The sequence below is a fragment of the Nannobrachium achirus genome (genome assembly GCF_963921795.1).
Source record: "Nannobrachium achirus genome assembly, chromosome: 24".
In the NCBI taxonomy this organism is placed as follows: domain Eukaryota; kingdom Metazoa; phylum Chordata; class Actinopteri; order Myctophiformes; family Myctophidae; genus Nannobrachium; species Nannobrachium achirus.
In genome coordinates, this window is record NC_137831.1 from 39,041,393 (window position 1) to 39,069,268 (window position 27,876).

Below are 27,876 nucleotides of genomic sequence, written 5' to 3' on the forward strand. Positions count from 1 at the left end.
GTGAGAGAGACATATAGAGAGATGACCTTGGCCGGCAAACCACCAATGTGTTGGGAAATGTCCCTCAATTCCTGTGTGGATTTGGACATACTGCATAACAGCTCATGCTCACAATGCCTCGCAACACGAGGCGTTGAGAGCATGTAGATCGGCTATTTTCACAATTTCTGCCTCTAATATTTGATAATTTGGCCAATGTTTAATTTGTCATTTTAGAGGTACTAAAAGGTCCTTAAATTGTCACTTTAGAAATGTGCAGATACCCTCTATACACTTAAACCTTATGTTGGTTTGTTTACTGTTGAGTGAGAAAACACACAATCATCTGGGGACCCCCCAAAATAATGTTTGGACCCCCCTGGGGGTCCCGACCCACAGGTTGAGAACCACTGATAGATAGCTTAGTCTTTGTTTAGTTTTTAGTTTGTTTTTTTATAGTCGACCGACATGTTTTGCCTCTTAGTTATTGGGCGACGAAAACAACACATTGACAGACCCATGATACCAAGTCCAATGTCAATCCCAGTTCGTAATCCCAAATCCATATTACCGTAGAAAATGTAATACTTCCAACCTTCAATATAGTCCAGGTTCTCCCCCCACCCCATACCCTGGAGCCTCTCACTCTAAATCCATGTTACCCTACGTGATGTAAGACTCTGCCAGCCCTAAATCCTGGAGCGGATTAAGTTGCTAGTGGAGTGGGCAGCAGAGAGAGAATCATCCCTGACACAGAGCAAGGCTGTGAGGCTGCTGGGAGTTCTCCGTTCCCCCCGAGAAGTCTATGTTTGGATGTTGGCGCTGCAGCAGTTAATCAGACTAATCCATCCTGATGATGACTACTAATTGAAGCCATGGTTGGTTCTATAGACTCCAACCTTCGCACGCTGACAGCTCAGATCTTTGCCTACGTTCTTAGCTAGGCCTCGGCCCGACCCGATACGCGGTTTTCCGGAACCGGTGAGAAAGGTTTGACATCAGGCTGTTTCGGAAACCGGCGCAAGCGCTGACTCATTGTGACGTCACTTCTGCTGACTCATTCTGACATCACTCCTGTGCGAATAGACGATTCTTCCACACTTTCACTTTGCACTCTAGGTTTCTTTGAGCTTCTAGTTTCACTAATTAATGAAGGGGGAATTTGTAATCACTTTCTACCTATCATCAGTATTGTGTCTGCGTAGACATAATGAATCATCTCCTCTTCCTTGTTTTATTTTTTAAAAAGAACTAAGTTAGTTCATTTTGGGGGACCATGAACTTTAGTTCAAAATGTAGAATTTTGAACTATGAAATGAACTAGTTCATTTTAGAAGTTTTGAACTTGAACTTGAACTAGTTCATTTTGAAAGTGAACTTTCCCAACACTGCTGTCCAGGAATCAGAAAATGGGAGGGAGTCCTTTCATAATGTTTCACAAATCGCACATTAGGACTTGGTCATACAGTACAAACCCCCCCCCCCCCACACCCCCACCCCCAACCCACACTGTAAACGAGCTACACTTGAATGACAGCACAAGAGAGAAAGACGGGGGGGTTGTCTTTGAGTGGCGGCTGTTTCCTTGAGGTAATCTCTGTCCTGTGTGTTGTCTCGCTGCACCGTAGTCAACCTGCTTTAAATATTCAAAAGGCACGAGGACTAAACATCAAACAGCGTGTCACTGCACTGTGCATCAGTGACATTGGGGAGTCGTGGAGCCTTTCATGTTTATTTTAGAACGCTAGAGGACAATAGCTCTTTGAGGTACAGTACACTCGTCTCCTTCAGAGGCCGTGTGTGCTTATGTGCATGTGTGTGTGTGTGTGTGTGTGTGTGTGTGTGCATGCGTGCGTGCGTGCGTAAGTTTGTGTGTGTGAGAGAGACATATAGAGAGATGACCTTGGCCGGCAAACCACCAATGTGTTGGGAAATGTCCCTCAATTCCTGTGTGGATTTGGACATACTGCATAACAGCTCATGCTCACAATGCCTCGCAACACGAGGCGTTGAGAGCATGTAGATCGGCTATTTTCACAATTTCTGCCTCTAATATTTGATAATTTGGCCAATGTTTAATTTGTCATTTTAGAGGTACTAAAAGGTCCTTAAATTGTCACTTTAGAAATGTGCAGATACCCTCTATACACTTAAACCTTATGTTGGTTTGTTTACTGTTGAGTGAGAAAACACACAATCATCTGGGGACCCCCCAAAATAATGTTTGGACCCCCCTGGGGGTCCCGACCCACAGGTTGAGAACCACTGATAGATAGCTTAGTCTTTGTTTAGTTTTTAGTTTGTTTTTTTATAGTCGACCGACATGTTTTGCCTCTTAGTTATTGGGCGACGAAAACAACACATTGACAGACCCATGATACCAAGTCCAATGTCAATCCCAGTTCGTAATCCCAAATCCATATTACCGTAGAAAATGTAATACTTCCAACCTTCAATATAGTCCAGGTTCTCCCCCCACCCCATACCCTGGAGCCTCTCACTCTAAATCCATGTTACCCTACGTGATGTAAGACTCTGCCAGCCCTAAATCCTGGAGCGGATTAAGTTGCTAGTGGAGTGGGCAGCAGAGAGAGAATCATCCCTGACACAGAGCAAGGCTGTGAGGCTGCTGGGAGTTCTCCGTTCCCCCCGAGAAGTCTATGTTTGGATGTTGGCGCTGCAGCAGTTAATCAGACTAATCCATCCTGATGATGACTACTAATTGAAGCCATGGTTGGTTCTATAGACTCCAACCTTCGCACGCTGACAGCTCAGATCTTTGCCTACGTTCTTAGCTAGGCCTCGGCCCGACCCGATACGCGGTTTTCCGGAACCGGTGAGAAAGGTTTGACATCAGGCTGTTTCGGAAACCGGCGCAAGCGCTGACTCATTGTGACGTCACTTCTGCTGACTCATTCTGACATCACTCCTGTGCGAATAGACGATTCTTCCACACTTTCACTTTGCACTCTAGGTTTCTTTGAGCTTCTAGTTTCACTAATTAATGAAGGGGGAATTTGTAATCACTTTCTACCTATCATCAGTATTGTGTCTGCGTAGACATAATGAATCATCTCCTCTTCCTTGTTTTATTTTTTATCCCATGATTTTTGTAACCCTTTTTTTTCACCCGGTGTCAATTGTCTAATGTAATCCTGGGCGCTACACTCCCTCTGCCAACCTGGGGAGAGCAACGGACTGACCTCGTGCTCCCTTCTGAGCATGAGGAGTCCAAGTTGCTTTTTTTCACCTGAAAGGGGGGAGTTTCCCTGGTTGGACGTAACGTATTGTAAAATATTGAGGGGACGATATTGTGGGCGTGGCCAACTGGTGACGGCATGACCGTAACCAAACTTACACCTCGGCTCGGACTTTAGTTAAGTAACTAGCCTATAAGGAAAGGAAAAAGTAAGTAAAAAAGTAAGTAAAAAAAAGTACAGTAGGCTACTTGAGTAAATTAGTAAATCAGTTACTTTACACCACTAAAGCCTGCATGGGCCGTCATTTCAACAAGGGGCAGACGTTAGAACCGGTTGAACATGTTTAGCACTGAAAGACGCGTGTATGGAAGCAATTAGCATGGGTGTCGCGGCAACCTCCAGCAAGACAATGGGAACGTTGGGACTATAGCGCGGGTTGGGGCAAAAATAGGTCGATAGCATGAAAAGTGGAGGGACAGTCCGGACCAAATGGACCCGGCTCCGGCGCCTATGACGGCCAGATGTAACCGATGATCTCTGTGTCTGTCTGTGTCCAGATCTCTCTGCTGAAGCAGTCTCTGGAGCTTCAGTTGTCTCAGTCCCAGTCGGCTCTTCAGCAGCTGCAGTCTCAGTTCAGCCAGGAGAGGGAGCTCCTGAGCCAACAGCTCAAAGGTAAAGATCGGGATTTTACACTTTATAGGCATCTAGCGCCCGCTGTTATCCAGAGCAGGGTAAGCATAAATATTAACGTCAATCATCATCATCATCATCATAACCTTTATTTAAACTCAGAGTATAATTGAGGTTTAGGCCCTCATTTGCAATATAGCCGAGATACAATACAATACAATAATCAACAGCAATATAATCCCATACTGCGTATAGAGAGAACAGTGACAAAGAAACTAGGATAGGCTACCAGTCAATGAACACTGACGATCTTGACAGTTACATAGCACTCTTGTGTTTCAAATGCCATGTTCAAACTGTCCAATTATTAAAATGATGCCTTTTCAGATGTTACAGCTATGCTACACCAGATGTTGTTGATGTGGATGGACAGTAGAGAAACTAGAGTGCACTGTCGAGCTGCCAACTTGCATCACTCATAGCCAAATACGGCTTACTTGTGCTCTGGGCGATCAGTGCTGTCTGTATGTATGTGGCTGACACAGTGGGCTATGTTGGTATGTGACGACATACAGGGGTGTCGCACCAAAATCTGCGAGCTTGTAGATCTGCTATTTTTGAAAAATCGTGAAGATTTGTGCAAGTCTTTGAATATTTCGAATCCTTCTGAAGGTTTTTTTTTAAAAACCTATGTTTCTCAGTGGTGCTCAAACTTTTTCATGTGAAGGACCCCCAAAATGATAAGTATTTGGCCACAGACCCCCATCTCAAAATGTTTAGTTCCAGGGACCCCCCAGAAGCAAAATTTTAGTTACAAATGTTCGCTTAAAAAAATACATATATTCAAAGATTTGCACACATTTTCACGATCTGTATCCTGAGACGTGTGTGTGTGTGTGTGTGTGTGTGTGTGTGTGTGTGTGTGTGTGTGTGTGTGTGTGTGTGCGTGTGCGTGTGCGTGTGCGTGCGTGTGCACGTGCGTTTGTGTGTGCGTGTGCGTGCATATGCATGTGAACTCTCAGAGTTGCAGAGGGAGCACCAGAGGCGGGAGCATCGTCTGCAGGAGGCCCACTGCTGTGCTTTGAGTACCATGGAGGATGCCAGACAACACCAGATCAGGGTACACACACACACACACACACACACACACACACACACACACACACACACACACACACACACACACACACACACAGGCACGTGCACACATCGACATCAAAGGGGGCTTGAGCCCCTGCCCTTTTATCAGGCTGTAAAGAGTGCCCTCTCCAGACCATGAATGCAGTTTTCACTACGATGAAAGTAAAGTAAATGCCCCCTCTTTCCATGCCATATCTGAAGGCAACATTATTAAAAAGAATTGCCTTGTCCAAACTCTCCTGAACTTGAATGCAGCCTCTTATGTTGAAAGAATTGTCCTCTCTGTTGATTATGTTTAGTTCAGTGTGGTATCGCCCACCGAAAATAGCCGACATCCAAGCTGAAAATAGCAGACCTCCAAGCTCACAACGCGTTGCGTTGTGAGCTTTGAGGTCTGCTATTTTCAATATTTTCACCAAAAGGCCCTTTTTAGATGGTTCAGCCCCTGCCTCTCTAACATTCTCTGCACGTCCCTGCAGTGCACACACAAGCTGAAAATGGTTAAGCAAGAGATTGTGTCAAAGAAATTGGCAATGGGGTGGGTCTAGTTTGGGGCAGGCTATGGGGCTTTTAAGCCGTGACATCATTTTGTAGTCAGACCTCCAAGCAGATCTATTGTCAATATGTGTCCCTCGCTATTTCAACAGATTCGAGACAAAAATAACGACTAATGTATAATTCTACCACTTTCCTGTCAACAAGAAAGAGAAGACAAATTAGTAAATAGTAAAAAGATTCACGGGCGCTGGGGCCATATGGCCCCAAAAGTTCTCCTCTGCCTACAAAATGATGTCAGACTTAAAGGGGATGACCTCCCATTTTCAGTAATCAACTATATATTTTATATATATGTTAATAATTGATGAGTGAACATTAGCCCAAGTGCCCCCCCTCCTTTGGAAAGGGGAACGGAGTTGTGACGATTTGGGGGTCACGTGACCAGTGACGTAGGCTCTCTGGTAAATGCAGCCTGCATTTCTTACATTCCAGTGGGACAGTTCCAACTCGGCAGAAACAGCGCGACTTCAATTGAAATACAGAGCATTTTCAGCCATGTCAGTTGTATTGTGTACAAGGGCTGTGTCTTGTGAGCTAGAATATGTATCCATATGCCATCCAAAACGAGCAGGATCTACTCCTTCTGCTATTATTACTTTGTTTACACGGAACTAGAGAAGTAGGGCGGAAATACATGCCCATATTTGGTGGAACTTGATGACGTCTTTCAACAAGCGACGGGCAGCGCGGCGCGCTACTCGCTCGGAGCTCACAAGGAGGGAAATAAAAACAAAACAACACGAGAGTGAGACGGACAGACTGTGACTTTTTTTTGGAGAAAGTGGGTTTCTCTCTCAATTTGTCTGTGCTTGTTTCTCTCTCTGTCCGTCTCGTTTCCTCCAACTGAGCTCCGAAAGTGCCGATGCGGCCGTCCGTCGCTCGTTGAAAGACGTTATCACGTTCCGCCAAATATGGGCATGTATTTCCGCCCTACTTCCCTAGTCCGTGTGTAAACAAAGTAATAATAGCAGAAGGAGTAGATCCTGCTCGTTTTGGATGGCATATGGATACATATTCTAGCTCACAAGACACAGCCCTTGTACACAATACAACTGACATGGCTGAAAATGCTCTGTATTTCAATTGAAGTCGCGCTGTTTCTGCCGAGTTGGAACTGTCCCACTGGAATGTAAGGAATGCAGGCTGCATTTACCAGAGAGCCTACGTCACTGGTCACGTGACCCCCAAATCGTCACAACTCCGTTCCCCTTTCCAAAGGAGGGGGGGCACTTGGGCTAATGTTCACTCATTAACATATATAAAATATATAGTTGATTACTGAAAATGGGAGGTCATCCCCTTTAAGAGCCCCATACGCACAGCAGCCATATTGGAGAGAAGTTGGGTCTCTTGTCTTCCTTCAAAGGTGTCACTAATAGGGATGGAGCTCGTTCATTTTTATTGATAATGAGCACCTTATCGATCCATCCTGCTTATTGAGCCAGGCTTTTATCGAGCCCACTTTTGAGCGTTTCCAAATATTTTGTGGAAAGACGTGATACAAATTTTCAACAGAGCTGTTATCTTTTTTTTATTGGCCAGTTGTTGTGACTGTGAGTTTGTGGCTGACCGCCATCTATGAAGATGACAACTGACAAAAGTAACACATCATATTAGTGTGCAATGAGTGTTAAATGGCTTTATATTATGAATAGTACTGTAATCATTTCTTGATCGCCTCTTGTCTTGATTGTTTAAACATGACGTCACGGGCCGCAATGCTCGATAACAAACATGATAAGCCTAAAGTTTATTGATACCGGGTACTCAATAAATGTGTTATCGAGTTTGTAGTGGGCCATTCTTTCAAGCTCCATCCCTAGTCACCAATGATACTAAAGGCTCTGTTCCATTTCATGTACTGTAGCACAGTGGTTCTCAAACCTAACCTAACTCTGGGAGTGTACAAATGGAGGGTCCATTTGGTTCCATTTGTGCACTCTGAGAGCTACATACACACCTTTTCAAGGGGTCATTTGGAACGCCCCAATGAACCATGAGGGTCCCTGGACCACACTTTGAGACCCACTGGTGTAGCAGAGTGTTTCCAGTGAGCGAACATGCACTGCTCACGTGCACAACGCCAAGTAACTTGAGGCGTTGTGAGCATGTAGATCTGCTATTTTCACAATAGAACAACCGTGTTATACAAAATGTAATGCCTCAACTCTTAGTGATCGTCAGGGTGGGGGTCCCCAGTTAAAATATGATTATTTTGGGGGTTGTGGCCTGAAAAGGTTGAGAACCACTGCACTATAGTACGCCAGGTCTACAATGGCGTCTGCCAAAATGCCAATAATGTTAATGTTGGTTTTCCGTACGCGCTCCATCATTTGTGTAGTAGTCCATGGGAAGAGAGAGAGGACAGGGGTAGAGGGAGAGCAGAAGAGATCGAAACAGATTATATAAAACAAATAAAGATATACCGGTATACTTTATGCTGTGTATGTGGTAGCATTTATTTATATACATGATATCTGCCGTGTATTGAATCTCATCCATAACAATGGCTTCTATGAGCCAACAGCTTGCTGATCTGTCCGTCTGTCTCTCTGCCATTTACGTCTGTGTACCTTGACAGCAATAACCGCAAACCGTTATTAATGGCTGCTATCTATTTTGATCTGGTGTCAACGGCTATGGCCAGAGAGAGAGGGCTGATGAATCCATTGTTGGTTCTTTAAGCCTTTTAGACCTAGGATAACTATTGAAAAATAGCAGATATACAAGCTCACAGCGCGGCACCAAGTGCCGCGCTGCAAGCTTGTAGATCTGCTATTTTTGAAAAAGTCGTAAAAATGTGTGCAAATCTTTGAATATACTGTAAGTATTTTTAAAGCGAACGTTTGTAACTCAAATGTTTCTTCTGGGGGGTCCCTGGATCTAAATATTTTGAGATGGAGGTCCGTGGCCAAATACATATCATTTTAGGGGTCCTTGACATGTAAAAGTTTGAGCACCACTGACATGGAACCTTTTTAACTTAAAAAATAAACCTTAGAAGGATTCAGAAGACACTTATAGAATCGGGTCAAAATATTCAAAGACTTTTTCACAATAAAATAAAAAATAGCAGATCTACAAGCTCGCACTGTGAGCTTGTATATCTGCAATTGTTTAGCATAAAAAAAGCATTAAATAATGCATTATAATGCGTACCCGGTCTAACTGGATTAAAGGCGGGCTGAAGACAGCCACAGTTCCATTGCGGCGTCGTTCCCATTGTTCTGTTATGATGGCCTACAAGCTGGCACAGAGCTGGTGCCCGCCGTGCTGCCAGCCAGCGTGCCACTCTGGGACGGATTACCAACCATAGGCTTCTTATTTGACCATGTGCCAAAGAGCTTCAGTGTGTTTTAATGGGATTATTTCACACCCTACACAATGCCTTGGACACAATCGATGCTGTCGGTCGTACCTCCATAGTTTAGTTGTTTTCCCCTCGTAAACGTATGCCCTACCTTGTTGTTAATCATTTGTATTATTGTCGACGAAGGGATATTTATCTTCACAAGTCTGTTTGAAAACAACAACAGAAATAGTTGGCTTTCCATTATAAATCTCATTGTCTCTTTTCCTGCAAGAGAGAAATATACCCTAGGCTACAGCAGGTTACTAACAAAACGATAGGCAGTATCAAATGACCTCAAAGCATTTAATAGCAACTTAAGTAGCCTAAGTTGCTATTAACCCCCCTGCCCACATTGTCCCACACACATGGTACTTCTGTCCCTCAAATGAACAGTTTGGATCTGGTCACCCTAGTTATATCTGTCTGTCTGGCTGGCCCTCTTTTTCATATGCCCATATATAGTGTGTTCCGTGTCCAGGCCAGTCTGTGATGTCATTTCCAAATTATGGGCACTGTAGCCAGTTGGGCTTTGTTGATGTCAGTTGGGCATTGTTACCATGGTGGCGACACTGTTTAATATCAGTGATGTCAGCCCGACAGACGGCAGACGGCGGACGGACAGACATTCTGTAAATGAATAGTTCCTAGTCCTGTGTGTTATGAGGGATTGAATGTAGGAGTCTAAAGCCCTTATCAGAGTCTGCGGTGAAGAGCCTATCACCACACATTTTAGGTGATAAGCTAAAATGTGTGGTGATAGTGTGGTATATCTGCTATTTTTCAATAGTTAAAGCACCCAGGGCCCAGAATTTGTTGCGACACCCCTGCTAAGAAGTAATGTTGGAGAATCCTTTTTGACCTCGCCTCCTCTCCCCAGGCTCTGGAGGAGCGTCTGAAGCAGGAGCAGAGGGAGGAGGTGCAGGTGCTGAAGGAGGCCCACAGGAGAACCCTGGACATCCTGCACCAGCAGTCTGAGCAGGAGCTGCAGACGCTGCGCTTCGAGCTGGAGGACGAGGGCAAGGCCATGCTGGGTGAGAGCAGTGTTAATTTTGTTCAGGGACGTGCTGGCCATTGGGAAAAGCGGGACAACTCCCGAAAGGCCGGTTCATTCCCGGCCGGTCCAGGCCGGGAATTAAATGTCGGCCTTCGTTCCATTTTGGGGGCTGGGCGGCCAACAAAGTAAATCGTCACTGTCGGGCAGAAACCTTGTATCTCCAAGTTTCAAATTTGTATTTTTTTTCACAAAGCAAAGCCCTGCTTCATCATACAAGGCCGTCGCACAAAAGTAGTGAAAACAGCTGATCTACAAGCACACAACGCCACGCGATGCGAGGCTGTTTTCACTAGTTTAAATCATTTTTTAAATGATAAATACAAAACAAACGGTTTTAGACATAAGGTTTCCAACTCATGTAATTGGCCCACCGGCTTGTCACTTGTCATGATCTGAAATGGCAAAGTAGCAGCAGCGCTATAGAGAGAGAGATCTCTCTCTATAGTGCGCAATGAGGGCCTCTCCAACTCTTTTTCCTGGGCTGAATCAGGGGCCCAGCACGTCCCTGATTTTGTTGACTAAGACTATAGACTAAGTCGACTAAGATTTTTATATTTAATCGACTAAGACTTGACTAGACCAAAACAATTTCAGAAGACTAAGACTAAATGTGTGTTATTATAAAGTCTAAGACTAAGACTATATCTAAGTCTAAAACTAAATGGAATTAAACCCAAACACTTCTTTTATCTTTACATTTGAGAATGTAGGTAGGCTACTTATCTGTTCTTTTCAAATCTCGTTGGTTTTGCACAAAGAGTAGCAGACAGTGTCAGATGTGATTGATACTGTTATTTGCAGAGCAGAGATGTTGTGCCTGGCTGTGGCACTGTGGCATACACTAGGCATTGAGCCCTAGCCATAGCAGTTTTACTTGAACATTAACATAAATGTGTATTTGCTACTGTATATTAAGGTGAAATGGCATTACAGCCAAGATGGTGTTTCGTTTATTATTTTTTGAGAACTCAGAATTGCACTGTATTTTTTCTGAATCTTTTTGATATTGCACTGACAGAGTAACAGACAGTAGACATTTTTTTAGACTTAGCCTAAAAGACTAAGACTAAAAGACTAAGACTAATCCCAAAAGACTAAGACTAAAAGACTAAAGTGTTTTGATATAGTCGACTAGACTAAGACTAGACTAAAACAATTTGAGGAGACTAAACCGGACTAAATAAACTATGACAAAAATGTCTGAGAGAGAGAGAGATGATGATAAACTTCACTCGATTAAAAACATAATTATAAACATTGCCTCCGGTGTTTCCAGAAGCAAGGAGGAATACCTTGTATCACTTCTGTCCAGGCCATGATAAATACATTCTTTGGCTGCACAAGTCCACACATAAATCTAAACTTAAAGTTCCTCAATACAGCATGAAAGGTGGGTACATTTCTAGTTACAGTACAAACATTTCACTTGCACTAGTCCATCTTTCAGAAGTAGTTTCAGAAGTATTCGAAAAGCATCATTATATGCCACCTGAAGTGTCTTCATACACACATGAAATGACAGAGAGAGAGAGACAGAGAGAGAGACAGATACTGTAGAGCAGGGACCAATTCTACAAATGCCTTCTAAATCAGTAGTTCTCAAATAGTTTTGGACCTCCCATGTGAATATGCTTTGTGCCAGGAGCAGTACTTAGAAGTTCAGGTCATGTTTTGATAGCTATTCCTCGCCAAAGTCGGTAGATTGTTTTATTCATGCAGCGCATTGTTGCTTTACTCTTACTACAAATATTTCCATACGGCTGAATTGCACAAAATTACATCAGCCTCTCTCTTTTTGTCCCAAGAAAAATAGAGATATTGTGGTGTGAACACTGTTGTATAAAAATCGTTTATTTTCCCCCTGCACACCAAAACTCTTCACCCGAAAGTAATAGCCGATCCATAAGCTCACAGCGCGTCGCGACTCGCTGTGAGCTTATGGATCTGCTATTGCTTTCGCCAACTGTTCGCCTGTCATCATGAATGACGTGCCCAGGATACAGGGACACTAGCATCTATGTAGTTATAAGATTGCACCCGACAACACCACGTTAGACAGACAGCCCCAGCCTGCACACATCATGTTGCAGCAGACAGATCAGCTACAATATCTACACACACACACACACACACATAGCTACAGAACAGCAGAGGGGTAGCAGGAGCAGGGCTACAGAACGGCTGAGTGAGCAGGGCGTTCTCCATTCTGACTTGCTAACATTCAGACATTGACTTCCAATTGTCTGAATTGCGACACTTCCATAGGTTATAGGGTCAGTGTCTGAATGGAGGGATGTCTGAATGGCAGCATGCCTGAATGGGGGGATGCACCCGGGCTACAGTCAGTGATATCATCGCAACTGTGGTTCAGTCGCAGGCACAAAGCCAACAACACCCGCCCCCCCCCCCCCCCCCCCCCCATCAAAAATGTTTTGTGCCAAAATAATATTGAACCAATGAAAAGTAGTAAAAAGCCCTTCGGTCAAAACCTCCACTTGAGCTCATTTTCCCGAGATATTGGAAAAACCACTGTTTTAAATCCCAAGAGTTTTATGGAAAACACACTGCTATGCCTGTGTGTAAAGACTAAAGACAGGCAGGCAGGCAGACAGGCAGAAAGACAGAATGCCCTATAGATGCGTTCACTCTGCAACACGCGGGGCCTCGTCGGTGCCTGTAATGAGAGTGTCTGAGTCTAGAATGGATGGAGGTGAGTTCTGCTGTACTAGATCAATACTGGACTCACTGCAGAGAACCTCCATCTGCTGCTCATCTAATTCACTCTCTCTCTCTCGGGTGTCACAACAAATTCTGGGCCCTCGGTACAAGGATCCACTGCGGGCCCCCCATGAATGTCCTTCATAGGGGGAGGGGGTTTAACCAATTTAGACCGGGAACGCATTATTACGAATTATTTTGTGCTTTAACTATTGAAAAAAATATACAAGCTTGAGCTTGTAGATCTGCTATTTTTGAAAAATCGTGAAAAACCTATGTTTCTATGTCAGTGGTGCTCAAACCTTTGAAGGACCCCCAAAATGTATTTGGCCACGGACCCCCATCTCAAAATATGTAGTTCCAGGGACCTCCTAGAAGCAAAATGTGAGTCACAAATGTTCGCTTAAAACATATTGCACACATTTTCATGACTTTTCAAAAATAGCAGATCTACAAGCTTGTAGATCTTCTTTTTTCAATAGCTAAAGTATAACATAATTAAGGCCCCTCCACCTTGGGCCCTACTCAGTCCCACTTTCCCCCCCTTGTGACGCCCCTGCTCTCTCTCTCCTCCTTTTTCTCTCTCTCTCATTATCTCTGCCTGTCTCCCTGGGTTTGTGTCTCTCTCCATCTCTCCCTCCCCCACCCACCCTCCCTCCCTCTCTCTCTCGTTCCGCCATAGCGTCTCTCCGCTCAGAGCTGAACCACCTGCACGCCACGGCCATCGAGCACCTGAAACAGGTCCACCTGAAGGACAACACGGTCGCCAAGAAGGAGCTGGACAAGACCAAGGAGCAGTGCCAGAAGCAGGTATAGGACCAAAGACACCAAACCCTTGTCACAGGGACGTGCTGGGCCCTTGATTCAGCCCGGGAAAAAGAGTTGGAGAGGCCCTCATTGCGCGCTAGAGAGAGAGATCTCTCTCTATAGTGACAAGCCAGTGGGCCAATTACATGAGTTATATTTCGTCATTGTCGGGTGGAAACCTTGTATGTCCAAAACCGTTTGTTTTGTATTTATCATTTTAAAAATGATTTAAACTAGTGAAAACAGCCGATCTACAAGCACACATGTGTGCTTGTAGATCTGCTGTTTTCACAACTTTTGTGCAACGGCCTTGTATGATGAAGCAGGGCTTTGCTTTGCGAAAAGATTTATACATTTGAAACTTGGAGATACGAGGTTTCTGCCCGACAGTGACGATTTACTTTGTTGGCTGCCCAGCCCCTAAAATGGAACGAAGGCCGACATTTTATTTATTTTTTTTTCCTAATGGCCGGCCTGGACCGGCTGAGAATGAACGGACGTTTGGGAGTTGTCCCGCTTTTCTCAATGGCCAGCACGTCCCTGACTGTGTACCTCTTTGTGTGATTTTAGAAAATCTGTAGGAACAGTGTCCAAAAATGTGTTTTTTTCAAGAATCTGTGGCGCTAGAAGAGGGCCATGTGAGAAAAGAGGTTGTGGTTTGGCAGCCAAGGAGTGTGTGTGCAAAGTTTGGCATGGATAGGGGCAACGGTGGCGGAGCTATGAGTGGGGCAAAAGTGTGACGTGTGACGTTACAGACAGACTGACTGCAAGTGCTATAGTGACAGACTGACACCATAGCACTTGCCTACCCTGGAAGACCATACATGTCATTTAGATATTCAAGGGTTTCATTTGTAGTCCTACAGCGGCCATATTGAGGACCAGCACAGCCGTTCTGATTGCCGTAGAACATTAGTTTGAATACATTTACTCAAGTACCATACTTGTAGATCGGCTATATTTCCTAGATTTTATATTTTGAAAACTTGTGAAATGTGACATTTTCATACCATTACTTTTGCACTCTCACTCAAGTAAGTTTTGAATTCCGGACTATTACTATAGTAACAGAGCATTTCTACATTGCAGTATTGATACTTCTACTTAAAGGGGAATGCCACCCATTTTCAACATTGAACTATGTCATTAATATACCTTGAAAAAAGGTGAGTTAGCGACTCACCCCACGGAGGTAAGGGTTTGGTTTGGGTGTCGAAAAGATGACGCATAGAAACAGCGAAACGCTCCCCTAGGAACCGATAGGTGGTACCGAATGGGCTTATGGGTTCCTGCTTGGTACCGAAATTCGGTACCCAACCCTAGCCATAATGACATCATAATTCAATGACATCGTAGGCCTATACGTCACTGTGTCCTTTATAATGACGTGTCGAATAAAGAAAATATCATTCAGCCATTTTTAGCGTGACGGCTTATATCTGTTTTCCAATTATTGTATTATTGTAGCTGGTGACACTGTTTTACGGTGGTGCGGGCTGCGTGTGTAATGTTGTGTTGGACGGTACATCTGAGAGGAGAACCAAAGGGAGACAATGCTGCTGTCGCAGTAGGACACAAAGTTTATTCCTTTGGAGGGAAATATAATAAAAGGGATAAGATCGAAGTTCACATCTTCAACACAGTGTCTTTACTCTGGATGAAGTTGCCCCCAGTGACGACTGGAAGATGGGAAGTCCCACTGGATGTCCCCTCCAGGCGCTGGGGCCACACCGCTGTACTCATATCAGATTGCATCTACATTTGGGGAGGGGTTCCTTACAGTAACCGTCTTTATGCCTTTGATGTCGACGCCCACATATGGTTCAAGCCCAAGATTTCTGGAACTGTTCCAGAGGCGAGGCGGGACCACTCAGCCTGTGTGTTGGGGAAGGTCATGTATGTCAATGGAGGACGCACCCAGCAGACTGGATGGACTAAGGACATCTACAAGTTGGCGTTGTCCAACACCACCATGGTCTGGTCTTTAATTAACACCAGAGGGACTCCACCACCTGTTTCAGCAGAACACTCTGCTACCATCATTGGGACAAAGATGTTTGTATTTAGGAGCGATGGGGACCCCATCGCCAGGGGGAAAAGAGCCAATAACATCACAGTGTTTGACACAGAGACCAACTGCTGGCAGAGCATGCCTTCTGCATCTGCACAGCGTCTACCAAAACGACGCTGGGCTCATTCAGCCTTTGTCTACAATGGAGAGCTGTACATAATAGGCTGGAACTACTTTAAAGATGTGTGGAAATTGAACCCAGAGAGCTTCTCCTGGGAGAGGGTTAAGCCCAAGGGAAGAGGCCCTTCTGAGCGTTATGGGATGTGCTGTTGCAAGGTGGGAGATCGTATCGTCCTCTTTGGAGGCAACAACACACTCACAGATGATTTGTACATCTTGGATTTAAGTCCAACACTCAAGAAGTTATGCACGCTAGCTGTTGTTCAGTACGGCATGGAGCAGAAGGAACTCCCTCACAACATCAGGTGGGAACTGGCAGCAGCGCCGGCGGGCCGTAAACGCAGACTATGCAGTCTGCGTAAGGCCCCGCCGACCAAAAAGGCAAAAAATTGACTAAGCAATGATCAAATCAAACTGTGGTGACTTGCTTTGCTTCCTAAATACCCACGCATCACTGCACCGCTGAAAGTGAAAGTGAATGTGATGTTTTGGCACAGACGGTGGCTCCGGCCATAGCCGTGGGAACTATAGGTGCTGCAGGTGCTCCAGCACCCCTATGGGGAAGTTTTCACCTTTTTATTTAATGTACAGTATACAAATTATATAGCCTACTATAATATGTTTCAGATCATCGCCTTGGCATAGCCTACATCTATGCTTATTTGGGTTCATGTGCCCAGTGGAGCGCACATCTCTGCCAGGAGGTGTTTGACTCCATAGTTGGTAAATGTTTCAGACGAATGCAACAGACAAACAGGGACGTCAGAACGACTGTTGTGTATTTTCCTTACAGTCAGATGTTGCACTATTAGCCCCAGGGGCGCAGCCAGAACAGAGAAATAGGGTGGGCCTGGCAACTTCAAGGTGGGCCCAGGGTGGGACTCTTGCGCGCAAAATGTCTGGATTATTTTTTATTAAAAAAAAATCTGTAAATTATTTGTGTTTTTGGGGGTTAAAATGGGTGCGGGCGGCAGTATCAATGAACAATAATTAATAGGCTAATACAAAGCAATGAGTTCCCAGCTGCACTTCATCCCAACAACACATTTACAGATATAAACTAACACTCCCCCTCCAAACACACAGTAGCCAACTGCTGCTAGTGTAAAAGATGCATCACTGGAGCAAGTACTGTTCATTTATTCATATTAACCTGCTTGGTGCCATCAATTAAATGTCTTTGAAAGTCCAAGTTGCCATGGTTTCCATTAGCTCTGGTCCATCGCGTCACCTCCCGGTGACGCTCTGACAGACCCGCCGGGAAATGGCTAGACCCCAGTATCTCAGCCCCTCCGAGCGCTCAACATCAGTCAAAATAAACAAAACTATTTCACTACTCACCAAACCAAAGGTAGTTTTGCGTTGTTGAAACTCTATTCTCCGCGGTGGTGAACCCCTCAGCACCCCACCCACTCTGCAAAATACACTATTTTTGGCATGAAATAAAGTGCATCCAACTCGACCGCCGCTTATTTCCGGGTTGTGAACCATTGTATCTGCGGTGGCCGCTAGGTGGCTCAAGGTAGGTGCGTTTTATTTCATGGCAAAAATAATGTATTTTACAGAGTAGGTGGGGTGCTGAGGGGTTCACCACCGCGGAGAATAGAGTTTCAACAACGCAAAACTACCTTTGGTTTGGTGAGTAGTGAAATAGTTTTGTTTATTTTGACTGATGTTGAGCGCTCGGAGGGGCTCAGATACTGGGGTCTAGCCATTTCCCGACGGGTCTGTCAGAGCGTCACCGGGAGGTGTCGCGATGGACCAGTGCTAGGTTTTCATAGACTTCTATGTAATTCATAGTGCACGGATCGTGCACGCCCATGCCTAATCATGCACCACGGGCATTCATGATTAAGCAGCCATTATGTTTTCTTCAGATGTAAACAAACATGACTGCCATGTTTGAAAGAATGGGTTGGTATGGGGGTTAAACATGCAAATTCGCGATCGCGATCATGCCTAATACATTTTTTGGGGTACAAAAAAAAACATTTTTGAACAAAAAAAAAACAACTTGGGGTTGGCACCATAAGTGTTAAGCAAGATGATGATCACAAAAAAAAAGATTATTTAATGAAAGAGACATGATTAAAAAAAATGAAAAAATATATATATATTTCTTTTTTGCGAAAATTGATGGGTGGGCCAGCTTTCTACATGGGTGGGCCTGGGTGGGCCTGGGCCCACCCAGGCCCACTCATAAAAACGCCCCTGATTAGCCCCCTGGTTCTCAACGTGAGGTCCAGGAACCACCAGGGTTATGTGCAGTACACATTGTACAATCCCTTTTATGCCCATACATGGAGATCCCTGTCTGAACCAGCCACACAGATATGGGCTGTCTTCCTCCATATATGGGCATTCCCATGTGAAGTCCTGTTACAGTAGATATGGGCTTAATATTGATGACATCAGGGATCTCCATATATGGACATAAAAGGGATTCTGTTAGAGTGGTTCCCATGACATTACAGTGATGTCAAAGCGTTATGTCAGAGCGGCTATTACAAATTAAAAAGTTATAATTTAGGCGTTGCGTGGATGAACCATCCTTTGACACGCTTCTAAACCCTGTTTTTCTTTCTCATTTTCTCTCTTTAATTCTAACTCCTCTGAAACCAATTACCGTTGAATCCCGGGAACTCCGTCCTAATCCCAGAAATAATGACCAGTGGTAGTGGCGAGATGCTCATACTGTAGTCTGTTATCCGGAAGATTAACCGTTGTTTTGTTGAACATGAGCGAACCCATAACCATTATCATGACATAACGCAACCATCGTGAAAACACACTGTGGTGTAAGGCGGTGGATCTGAACATGTGGGTCGGGACCCCCAGGGGGGTCCCCAAATTATTTTGGGGGATCCCCAGATGATTAACTTAACGTGTAACATTGTTTTCTCACTCAACTGTAAACAAACCAGCATCAATTTTAAGTGTATAGAGGGTATATGCACATTTATAAAGTGACAATTGAAGGACTTTTTAATACATCTAAAATGACAAATTATACATTGGTCAAATTGTCAAATATTAGAGGCTGAAATTGTGAAAATAGACGATCTACATGCTCACAACGCTCACTCTTAGTGCTTGTCAGCGATGGGGGGTCCCCAGTTAAAAAGCGTAGTAACTTGTCGATCTGCAATTTTCACAATATTTAGTCAAGTTAACCTAAAATGTAATGCCTCTAACTCCTAAATTCCAAGTGCTTGTCAGGGTGGGGGGGTCCCCAGTTCAAATAGTCTATGGTTATTTTGAGGGGTCCTGAAAGGGGGTCCTGAAAAGGTTGAGAACCACTGTCCTAGCACCACAGTGTGCATGGGTGAGCGACCAAATTGGGGAGAAATTACGAACAGATTATCTATTAATCTATTATCACGATTATGAAATGCATGCCTTACTCATAGGAAACATGCTTATTTCTGTCTATTTAGGTCATGGTGCGAAGTAGATATGGTCTCCTCTCCTCTCCTCTCCTCTCCTCTCCTCTCCTCTCCTCTCCTCTCCTCTCCTCTCCTCCCGTGTATGACCTAGTTAACTACAGTATGTAGGTCTTGTGTGGTTCCCTGATGACTACAGCAGAATCAACTGCACCGTGATATCTACGCACTTAATGCTCCTGTGTGTGTGTGTGTGTGTGTGTGTGTGTGTGTGTGTGTGTGTGTGTGTGTGTGTGTTGTGTTGTGCACACGTGCGTCTATGTGAGCACACGCATGTTCATGAGCATATCGTACATGTGTTTAATTACTACGTCCCCCTTATCACGTTAGCACAGCTTGGAATATTTTGGGGGTGCAATGGGCGGTGGAGAATTGACTTCCATTATTTTTAAAGGGGCACTCCACCACTTTTCAACCTATGTTCATATAATTGGTCCTCACTCAAAAATAGCTTTTTTTTTTTTTTTTTTTTTTTTCCCTCAGAGGAGGGCTGTGGGCAGGTCAGAAACCCATAGTCTTGTGACATCATCGATTGTCAATCCAGCTTATAGAAACTGCAGGCTTTCTATTCCTGAAAAGTTGCAATTTTAAAGTGGAAGCCATTGTTCTCGCGATAATAAAAATCTAAATATTTTTTTCAAAAATATTGATTAATTTTTTTTTTGGAAAATGATGATGTCACAAGACTATGGATTCTGAACTTCCCACAGCTCTCCTAGGAGACTTGGACTGAGTAGACATTTTTTTTGATATTTTATCATGAACATTAGTGAGGACCTATTATATGAAGACAGGTTGAAAAGTGGTGAACTACTCCTTTAAGCACTTTTACCTTAAAGGGGAACTGCAAGTCTGTGTGTAATTGCGACCGTAGGTCGCAGTTACTTGCACACTATCCAAACCTCCACCGGCTGTCCCTCCGTCACTCCCTCCGTCACTCCCTCCGTCACTCCCTCTGTCACACGTCACACGTCACACTTTTGCCCTGCTCATATCTCTGCAACCGTTGCCCCGATCCATGCCAGATTTTGCACACACACTCCTTGCCTGCCAAACTACAACCTCCAAGGACCCCCGGAGTTTCGGGGACCCCCAGGTCCCTGGGGGACCCCCAGGTGTAAAAAATTACCAAATGTGCAAAAATGACCAAATGACCACCCCAACGGGGCTGCTCTCTCTGTGTCACACACACACACACACACACACACACACACACACACACACACACACACACTCTCTCTCTCTCTCTCAAACATAATGTGTGACCTGCCAAGTGGCAAGGAATGTTGCCACTGTCCTCTCTCTCTCACACACACACACACACACACACACACACACACACACACACACACACACACACACACACACACACACACACACACACACACACACACACACACACACACACACACACCCCTTCACACCAGGGAGTCCAGGAAGGATGAGCCTCCATGCTTAAATAAACAGACCTGGGTCCACTATCAAGATCTGCCTGTGGGTGTGTCTACTTTTAGCAGGAGAGCTTGCATCTTGCATGCTAGTATTGGCATTTCTCCCAAACTCAATGAAGACAACACACTTTGGACACTGCTCCTACAGAATTTGCCCTAAAATCACACAAACCACTACACAGTATCTCTACAGTCACCCTGCTCCTACAGATTTTGCCCTAAAATCATGCACACCAGTACACAGTATCTCTACAGTCATGTAATCACAACGCATCTGTCCCATCTAGCGCCACCATCAGGACGATTTTGCACAAACTACTTTTTGGCCTATTTATGGAGATAAGCGACCAACGGTCGCTTATCTCCCGATTAGGGAGTCTTACTGGTATATAGGGGTGTAACGCTACATTTTAACAACGATACGATACGCATCACGATACATGGTTGACGATACGATACATGGACGATATTGGTTCATTCATCGCAATAAACCCACAGCTTGACGTGAACACAGAGATTACACACATTTATCGATAGACCAAGAGTAGCTATATGGAAACACGATGAATGCAAGGGTTAATTTGCTGGTGCCCATGGCAACCCGCCATTTTGCCTACCTTCGAGGTCCTGGCGAAAAAAGTAATCCGAGTAAATGTAATCCAAGCATGTCCTGTTTATTTCGCGAAAATCTTTTCTTTCAGTCAGGACCGGTATTTAACAATCCTGCGCCACAGCGTTTGTGTGACGGCCGGTAGAGAAGGCCACGTTTTGAACGTAAAAAAAAAATAAAAATAAAAGATCCGGAGAAAACTGCATGTTTGTGCAGCAGCTTTACAGGGCAGTGAACGAGGCAGACAGCACTTCCTGGTCACGTGATTTTGCGCTGCATTTTGGGAAATGGAGTTTGTTTCATCACCGCGGTAGAAAGTACAGTAGCTACAGTACAGTATAGTTTACTGTACAATGCGTCAAACGCGTCGATGGGCACACGTAGACATCAAAGAGATTGACGCGTTGACACCACGTGGGCATCAAATTAGTTAAACCCCTCTTTTTCAATTTCCCTCTTAAAATTGCTAAATACAAGGCACAAATACTTGCCTGTTTCCATACAATCAATTATTTGCAAAACGATCTGATACCGATTATCTGCATCGTAAAACGATACCGATACGATAACGAAATGCTTTTGCATATTTTTTTGCATATCGATATAGTAGATCATTGCAAATTAAAATCGATTTTTCGATTCAGTTACTATATCGTTACACCCCCAGTAATATACAAACACATTCCCCCCTCCACTTTATGACAGGCATCAAACAGGTAGCCGTCTTTGATGCTTTCATTGATAAGAGAGATCACTAATGAGCACTTGACACTTTTATGGCCCAGTCAAGCTTCATGACTGGGCAATGTTTTTTCATGTAAACACTGGCGGATAAGCAGGGATACAGCGTGGCAACGGATATGTCTATTTCAATGGGGGTTTTTTTATTCGAAAGGTGTCACCGAGTCTACACGTCTACTAGATGAGTCGCGCACAGATTGTGCACGATGCGTGCGCGTGCCCATGTTAAAAAGGTAAGGACAATTTGGCAGCTGCTTACTACAGCTATGTTTAAAATGGCAGCAAAATTGTTAAGAGCTCCGACCAGTTCCACCTGATAAAAACGTCCCTCCAAGGGATTAATGTCAACATAAACAGTGGAATAGAAGCAAAATACAGCCAGGGGGAGGTGTCTTTCTGCAAGGAAACACGCCAGGTGACTGATAAAGGGAAATGACTGCTAAAAAATGTATATAAGTAATGTATATTGTTTGGGGGTTAATCAATGAGCTATGGATTAGTTTGGTGTTAGTAGTTTCTGAGTATTTTGCTTTGTTTAACAATGACAGTGAGATACTTGTTGCACTAACTAGCATTGACTGCTATGGTCTCTTTGGACTCTGGATCTCCGAGGACACTGTACTATTTTGATAGTTGTGCCCTAAGACACTTTATGTATATATATATTTATATATTATTCGCCCCCCTCTCTTGATGCACCTTCTCTTTACTGTTACAGTACTGTTCTTGTTTCTTCCTACCTTTTCTTACCTCTCTGTAACTTTGTAAATAACTGTAAACTGCTGTGCTACCATTGGGCAACTGAGTTTCCCCCTTGGGATAATAAAGATATCTATCTATCTATCTATCTTGGTCCAGTGGTTCTCAAAGTGGATTCCAGGGACTCTGTGGGTTTCTTTAGGGACGGTCTAAATTGACCCATACAAGTCTGTAACTCTGACAGTGTACAAATGGAACCAAATGGACCCGTTACACTGTCAGAATTAAGGGGAGACCTTGATATTTGAAAGTCTGAGAAACACTGCTTCGGCTAACCGTTGCACCTCTAACCAGTACGTGACCTTTGACCCCTTGACAGGAGCAGGAGCTGCGGGGCCGCATCTCGGACCTGCAGGCGGAGGTGTGTTGCCGTAGCAACCGCATCACGGACCTGGACCACGAGATCCACTCTCTGAACCAGACCATCGACACACTGACCCGCGAGCTGGAGGCCAAGGGCAAGGAGGTGCTGCGGGTCCGCAGCGAGGCCAACCACCAGATCAGGTGAGAGACGCTCACACACGCACGCACACGCATATGCACACACATTTCAATCATTTATTTCCACATAAGAGATACAAGTACAAGGACACAAATATTACAAGGTGCTGTAAATAATGTACAGTCAGCAAATCCTGGACAAATATCCAATAACCACACACCATTCAAGGGTACATATAGCAACGCCTTCGCCATATTTGGCGACTACCGATAGTAGAAGAGATTGCACAGAACTTTGCAAGCCGTTTAGCTGCTTTTTTTGGCATCCCAAGTTGTTGGAAGCCTCTTACAACCAACCTATGTACATGTCCAAGGCTGCCAAAGATGAACACAAATAGATTGCACCTATAACCTAGCTTTGTGATGGTTCGTAGGAGCGGCTGGTATTTACTTTCGTCATAAAGGCTTCCTCCAAGCTAGAATCAAAGGTACAGGCCATTTCAAGAATGGAAACTGATTTGTCTCCTTCATTGACAACAACAACATCTGGTGTATTAGCAGAGAGATGTGCAAAGATTTCTGGATTTTCTGTACAGAGATGAAACATGGAGGGTTTGACAGGAATGTTTGTACATTCTCACAGACGGTGCAAAATGTTTAGATATGTCCTTTGTTATGAGATCAACTATTCTGTCGTGGCGTGCTATGTAAAGTCTTTTATAGGCATAGCAGCCATTCAGAATGTGTGACATGGTTTCTGTAACAAGCCCTGTGGTGTGATGCAAGACACACACGCACACACACACACACACACACACACACACACACACACACACACACACACACACACACACACACACACACACACACACACACACACGCACACACACACACACACACACACACACACACACACACACACACACGCGCATGGTTAAAAAAAGGGGAAAAAAAGGTAAGTGGCGCATTTATATAGCGACTTTATCCACAGTGTTTTACATACTGTAGATTGTGCATTACATTCACCCGCACACGCACACGCACGCGCACACGCACACGCACACACACACACCGATGGCAGAGGAAACCCTGTGCCAGGCACCAACCTGCTCATCGGGAGCAACTAGAGGTTCAGAGTCTTGCTCAAGGACTCTTCAACACTAACTCTGGGGGAGCCCGGGATCGAACTGGGAACCCTTCGGGAACCCTCCGTGTTCTAATGGCGGTTTCTCTACCCCTGAGCCACTGCCACCCAATAGGGGAATTAGCCCTATTCACGACCCGCCCACTCAGCATCCCCCGGGTGCTGAAGTCCCGTTTTGAAGGGGTAAATCCTACTAGAGCCTATAGAGTTAGCACAGAAATCGCAAATTTAATGCAATTTCCGAATAGTAAAGTATAAAATACGGCTAGCATGATCAAGAACACAAGATAGTAAACGGCACAAAGCATTATAATTGACTTTACCGTTAGAAATAACGATTTGCTGGCTTTAAGTCCAGTATAGTTTCCCCTTCTGAATTGAAGTCAGCACCCGGGGAAAACTGAGAAACGGAAGTAGGTGGGCGGGCCGTGAATAGGGCTAATCGCACAGGGGCTGAAATTCCTGAAAGGGCCCTTTTGGCGAAACTCCCTGGGCTCTTTAGCTTCTGGAGATGCGGTGCACGACATGGATTTCTGCACCGAGAAACAGATATTTTCACAAATTGCGTAATAGAGAGATTTGAGTTATTTGTGTTTATCTACTTTTACTTTAATCCACACATGCACGCGCACACACATACTCTAGATCAGTGTTTCTCAAATGGGGGTACGTGTACCCCTAGGTGTACGCGGAGGTACTGCAGGGGGTACTCAGAAATTGCCCCCCAAAAAGAGAAAAATAGAAGTATAAATCATGCTAATATTGTTCATAGTTAAATAATTGACTACAATTGAATTAGGATGGGGGAAAAACATGTACTGTTATGTTTAATGATGACAAATGGAGAAACTTGATATGAGCCTGAGTTGCTAAACCAAATTACATGGTACCAGGCAACTGGGATGTGTTTTAAAGTTGTTTGAATGTAATGAGGTTATTGACATGAAAACCGTTTTAAATTCTTTCACTCCATTCCTTATTTGTGATTTTATATTCTTGAAATAGCATCATATACCACTATTTATTTATATTTGAATTAAAGTTGTATAAGCAAAATGTTGTTGTTGGGTAAAGGGGGTACTTTGATTCAGAAATTAGGGAAAGGGGGTACTCAAGCCAAAACAGATTGAGAAACACTGCTCTAGATTACTTCAGACTGCTGTCTCACTGACATCATTAGGGTTGACAAGGCCTGCCACAACATCGTCATCTTTCAATTTCAATGTTTATCACAGCGACAGATCACAACAAGTTGTCTCCACACGCTTCACATAACAGAGCAGAGACACGACATTCTAGCAAGGAAAACCTGTCCTTAATAACTGTCACGAAGCTCAGACAGAGACAGGCTCTAGGGTGGTGGGTGGCCATCTGCCTTCACCATGATATCATCATGTCACATCTGTCAACTCCATGTAACCATACTGTAGATATAAAAAGCTAGACACTAGGGGTGTAACAATATAGTAACTGTATCGAAATATTGTATTTAACTTAACTCATTTAGTGCCTTTCCCGAGATGTCTCGCAAAATTCCCTTTGATGTCCGCAGTGCCGATCGCGAGATGTCTCGCGAAAAGTAATATATTACTGTAACGGCGGTTATCCTACCGGGTACATGCGCGGAAGGTCCCGAGACGATCTCCCTCGCTGATTTATCATCATCACGGATCCACAGGCACAAAATAGTAATCCCATAACATTGAGGCAGACGGGGAATCTCATCTTTAATGTCCATTATCTCCAAACAACACTTTCAAAGCGAGGATGGCAGTAGATGCTCGCTTATATAACACATGTTGAAAAGCTCCGTTCCGCCATTACACAACACCATGTGGACGATGACCGCTTCCTGTGAATGACGCGATGACGTCAAACCGGAAGTGTTTAAGCTATGGACTTCTGGCCTTCAAAATAAGAGACTGGCCGTTTATGGAGCCAGCGAGAGGCACACTGGACATTTTAATCCGTTAATTTCTGGGGCACAAAATTAGTTAAGAAATCAAAGTATATCGAAATGAAAACAGCTAAAATCGAATTGCATCGATTTATTTTGTATCGTATCGAATCGGCAGTACAAAGAATCGATTGTATCGATACTACCAATGTGTGCATTGTATTTAGAATTTTTAAGAAGATCATTTTAAAACGAGGGGTTTAATTACTTTTCCTTTCCATATAGCTACACTGGTCTATCGATAAATGTGTGTAATCTCTAGGTTCATGTCAAGGTGCAGGTTTGTCAATATACAATGACCATGCATTTGGCAGATAATCACTGTGTTTACTTTATTTATATCCATAATAACACAAACCTGCACTATCCACACTTTTCACACAGATTCAATCCAATATCGCCCATGTATCGTATCGTCAACCATGTATCGTGATATTTATCGAATCGCTATTAAAATGTATTGTTACACCCCTACTAGACACTGCCGTTCATTGGAGCAGTCGATTAAAATGGGAGGGCAGAATTGCTGAAGTGCAGAAGGGACGCTGCCACTCAAAGTGAGATACTGGCCAATTGCGTCGTGTTCTTTTCCGGGTCGAATAAACGAACAAACAGAGGGCTTGAAGCCTTGAACACTGGCATGGGGAGAACATTAAAGTATCCACAGCTCACAAAAGTTGTGAGCTTGTATATCTGCTATTCTTGTCGGCTTAGTCACGGTTAAAGTAAAACTCACACAAATACAGTAGAATGCAGGGGAGGTCCAGTCAACCCAGTGTTAAGAGACGGTGTGTAGAATGTGCTTAGTCGTGGTTAAGCAACGAGTGAAGATGGGATGGCAAAGTATAGGCCCTGATTTTTAAGCCCTTATTCACACTTTCATCTGCTGCTGCACTTTAATAAAACATGAGTCAGTGAGCTGTAAGCCGGGATTCAACACATGCACGCACGCACGCACGCACGCACGCACGAACGCACGCACGCACGCACGCACGCGCGCGACCACGCACGCACGCACACACACACACACACACACACACACACACACACACACACACACACACACACACACACACACACACACACACACACACACACACACACACACACACACACACACAACCCACTCAATGACTCTGAAATGAGCTCTCTCGCTTTCTTTCTTTCTTTCTTTCTTTCTTTCTTTCTTTCTTTCTTCTTTCTTTTCCTTCCTTTTCTTCAGTGGAGGAAAATGTACTCAGATGTTTTACTCAAGTATGCATTGGCGGATTCCACTCTAGGTATTTTGGTGTGAGGGCACCCTTACAAGTAAAAGTCTGGAATTCAAAATGTACTTGAGTAAAAGTACAAAAGTATTGGCATCAATATGTACTTAAGGTACCAAAAGTAAAAGTACAAAATGTTTGAAAATAGCAGATCTACAAGGTCACAACGCGTCACGATATCGGCTATTTTCAAATAGCCAAGGTATAAAATAGGGCTAAAGCAACTAGTAACTAAAGTTTTCAAATGATGTAGTTGAGTAGAAGTAAAAATACTGAAAACTGGAAATACTCAAGTAAAGTACAAATACCTCAAAACTGTACTTAAGTACAATACTTAAGTAAAAGTACTTACGGTAGTTACTTTACACCACTGCTTTTCTTCTCTTTTCCATCTCTCTCTTCCTTGTCCTCTCACCCCACACTCTCCCCCCTCTCT

At 44.1% G+C, this 27,876-nt stretch overlaps 1 protein-coding gene across 2 annotated transcripts in view; it reads left to right on the top strand.

Annotated features, from left to right (window-relative positions):
• Window positions 1-27,876, top strand: part of fam184aa (family with sequence similarity 184 member Aa) — a 123,320-nt gene that overhangs the window by 68,705 nt on the left and 26,739 nt on the right. For both annotated transcript variants that reach the window (XM_080720288.1, XM_080720289.1), the window contains exons 15-19: window positions 3,737-3,851; window positions 4,832-4,929; window positions 9,737-9,890; window positions 13,314-13,441; window positions 22,953-23,137. In XM_080720288.1, coding sequence (XP_080576414.1) covers window positions 3,737-3,851; window positions 4,832-4,929; window positions 9,737-9,890; window positions 13,314-13,441; window positions 22,953-23,137 — 680 coding nt within the window. The remainder of the gene's footprint in view (window positions 1-3,736; window positions 3,852-4,831; window positions 4,930-9,736; window positions 9,891-13,313; window positions 13,442-22,952; window positions 23,138-27,876) is intronic.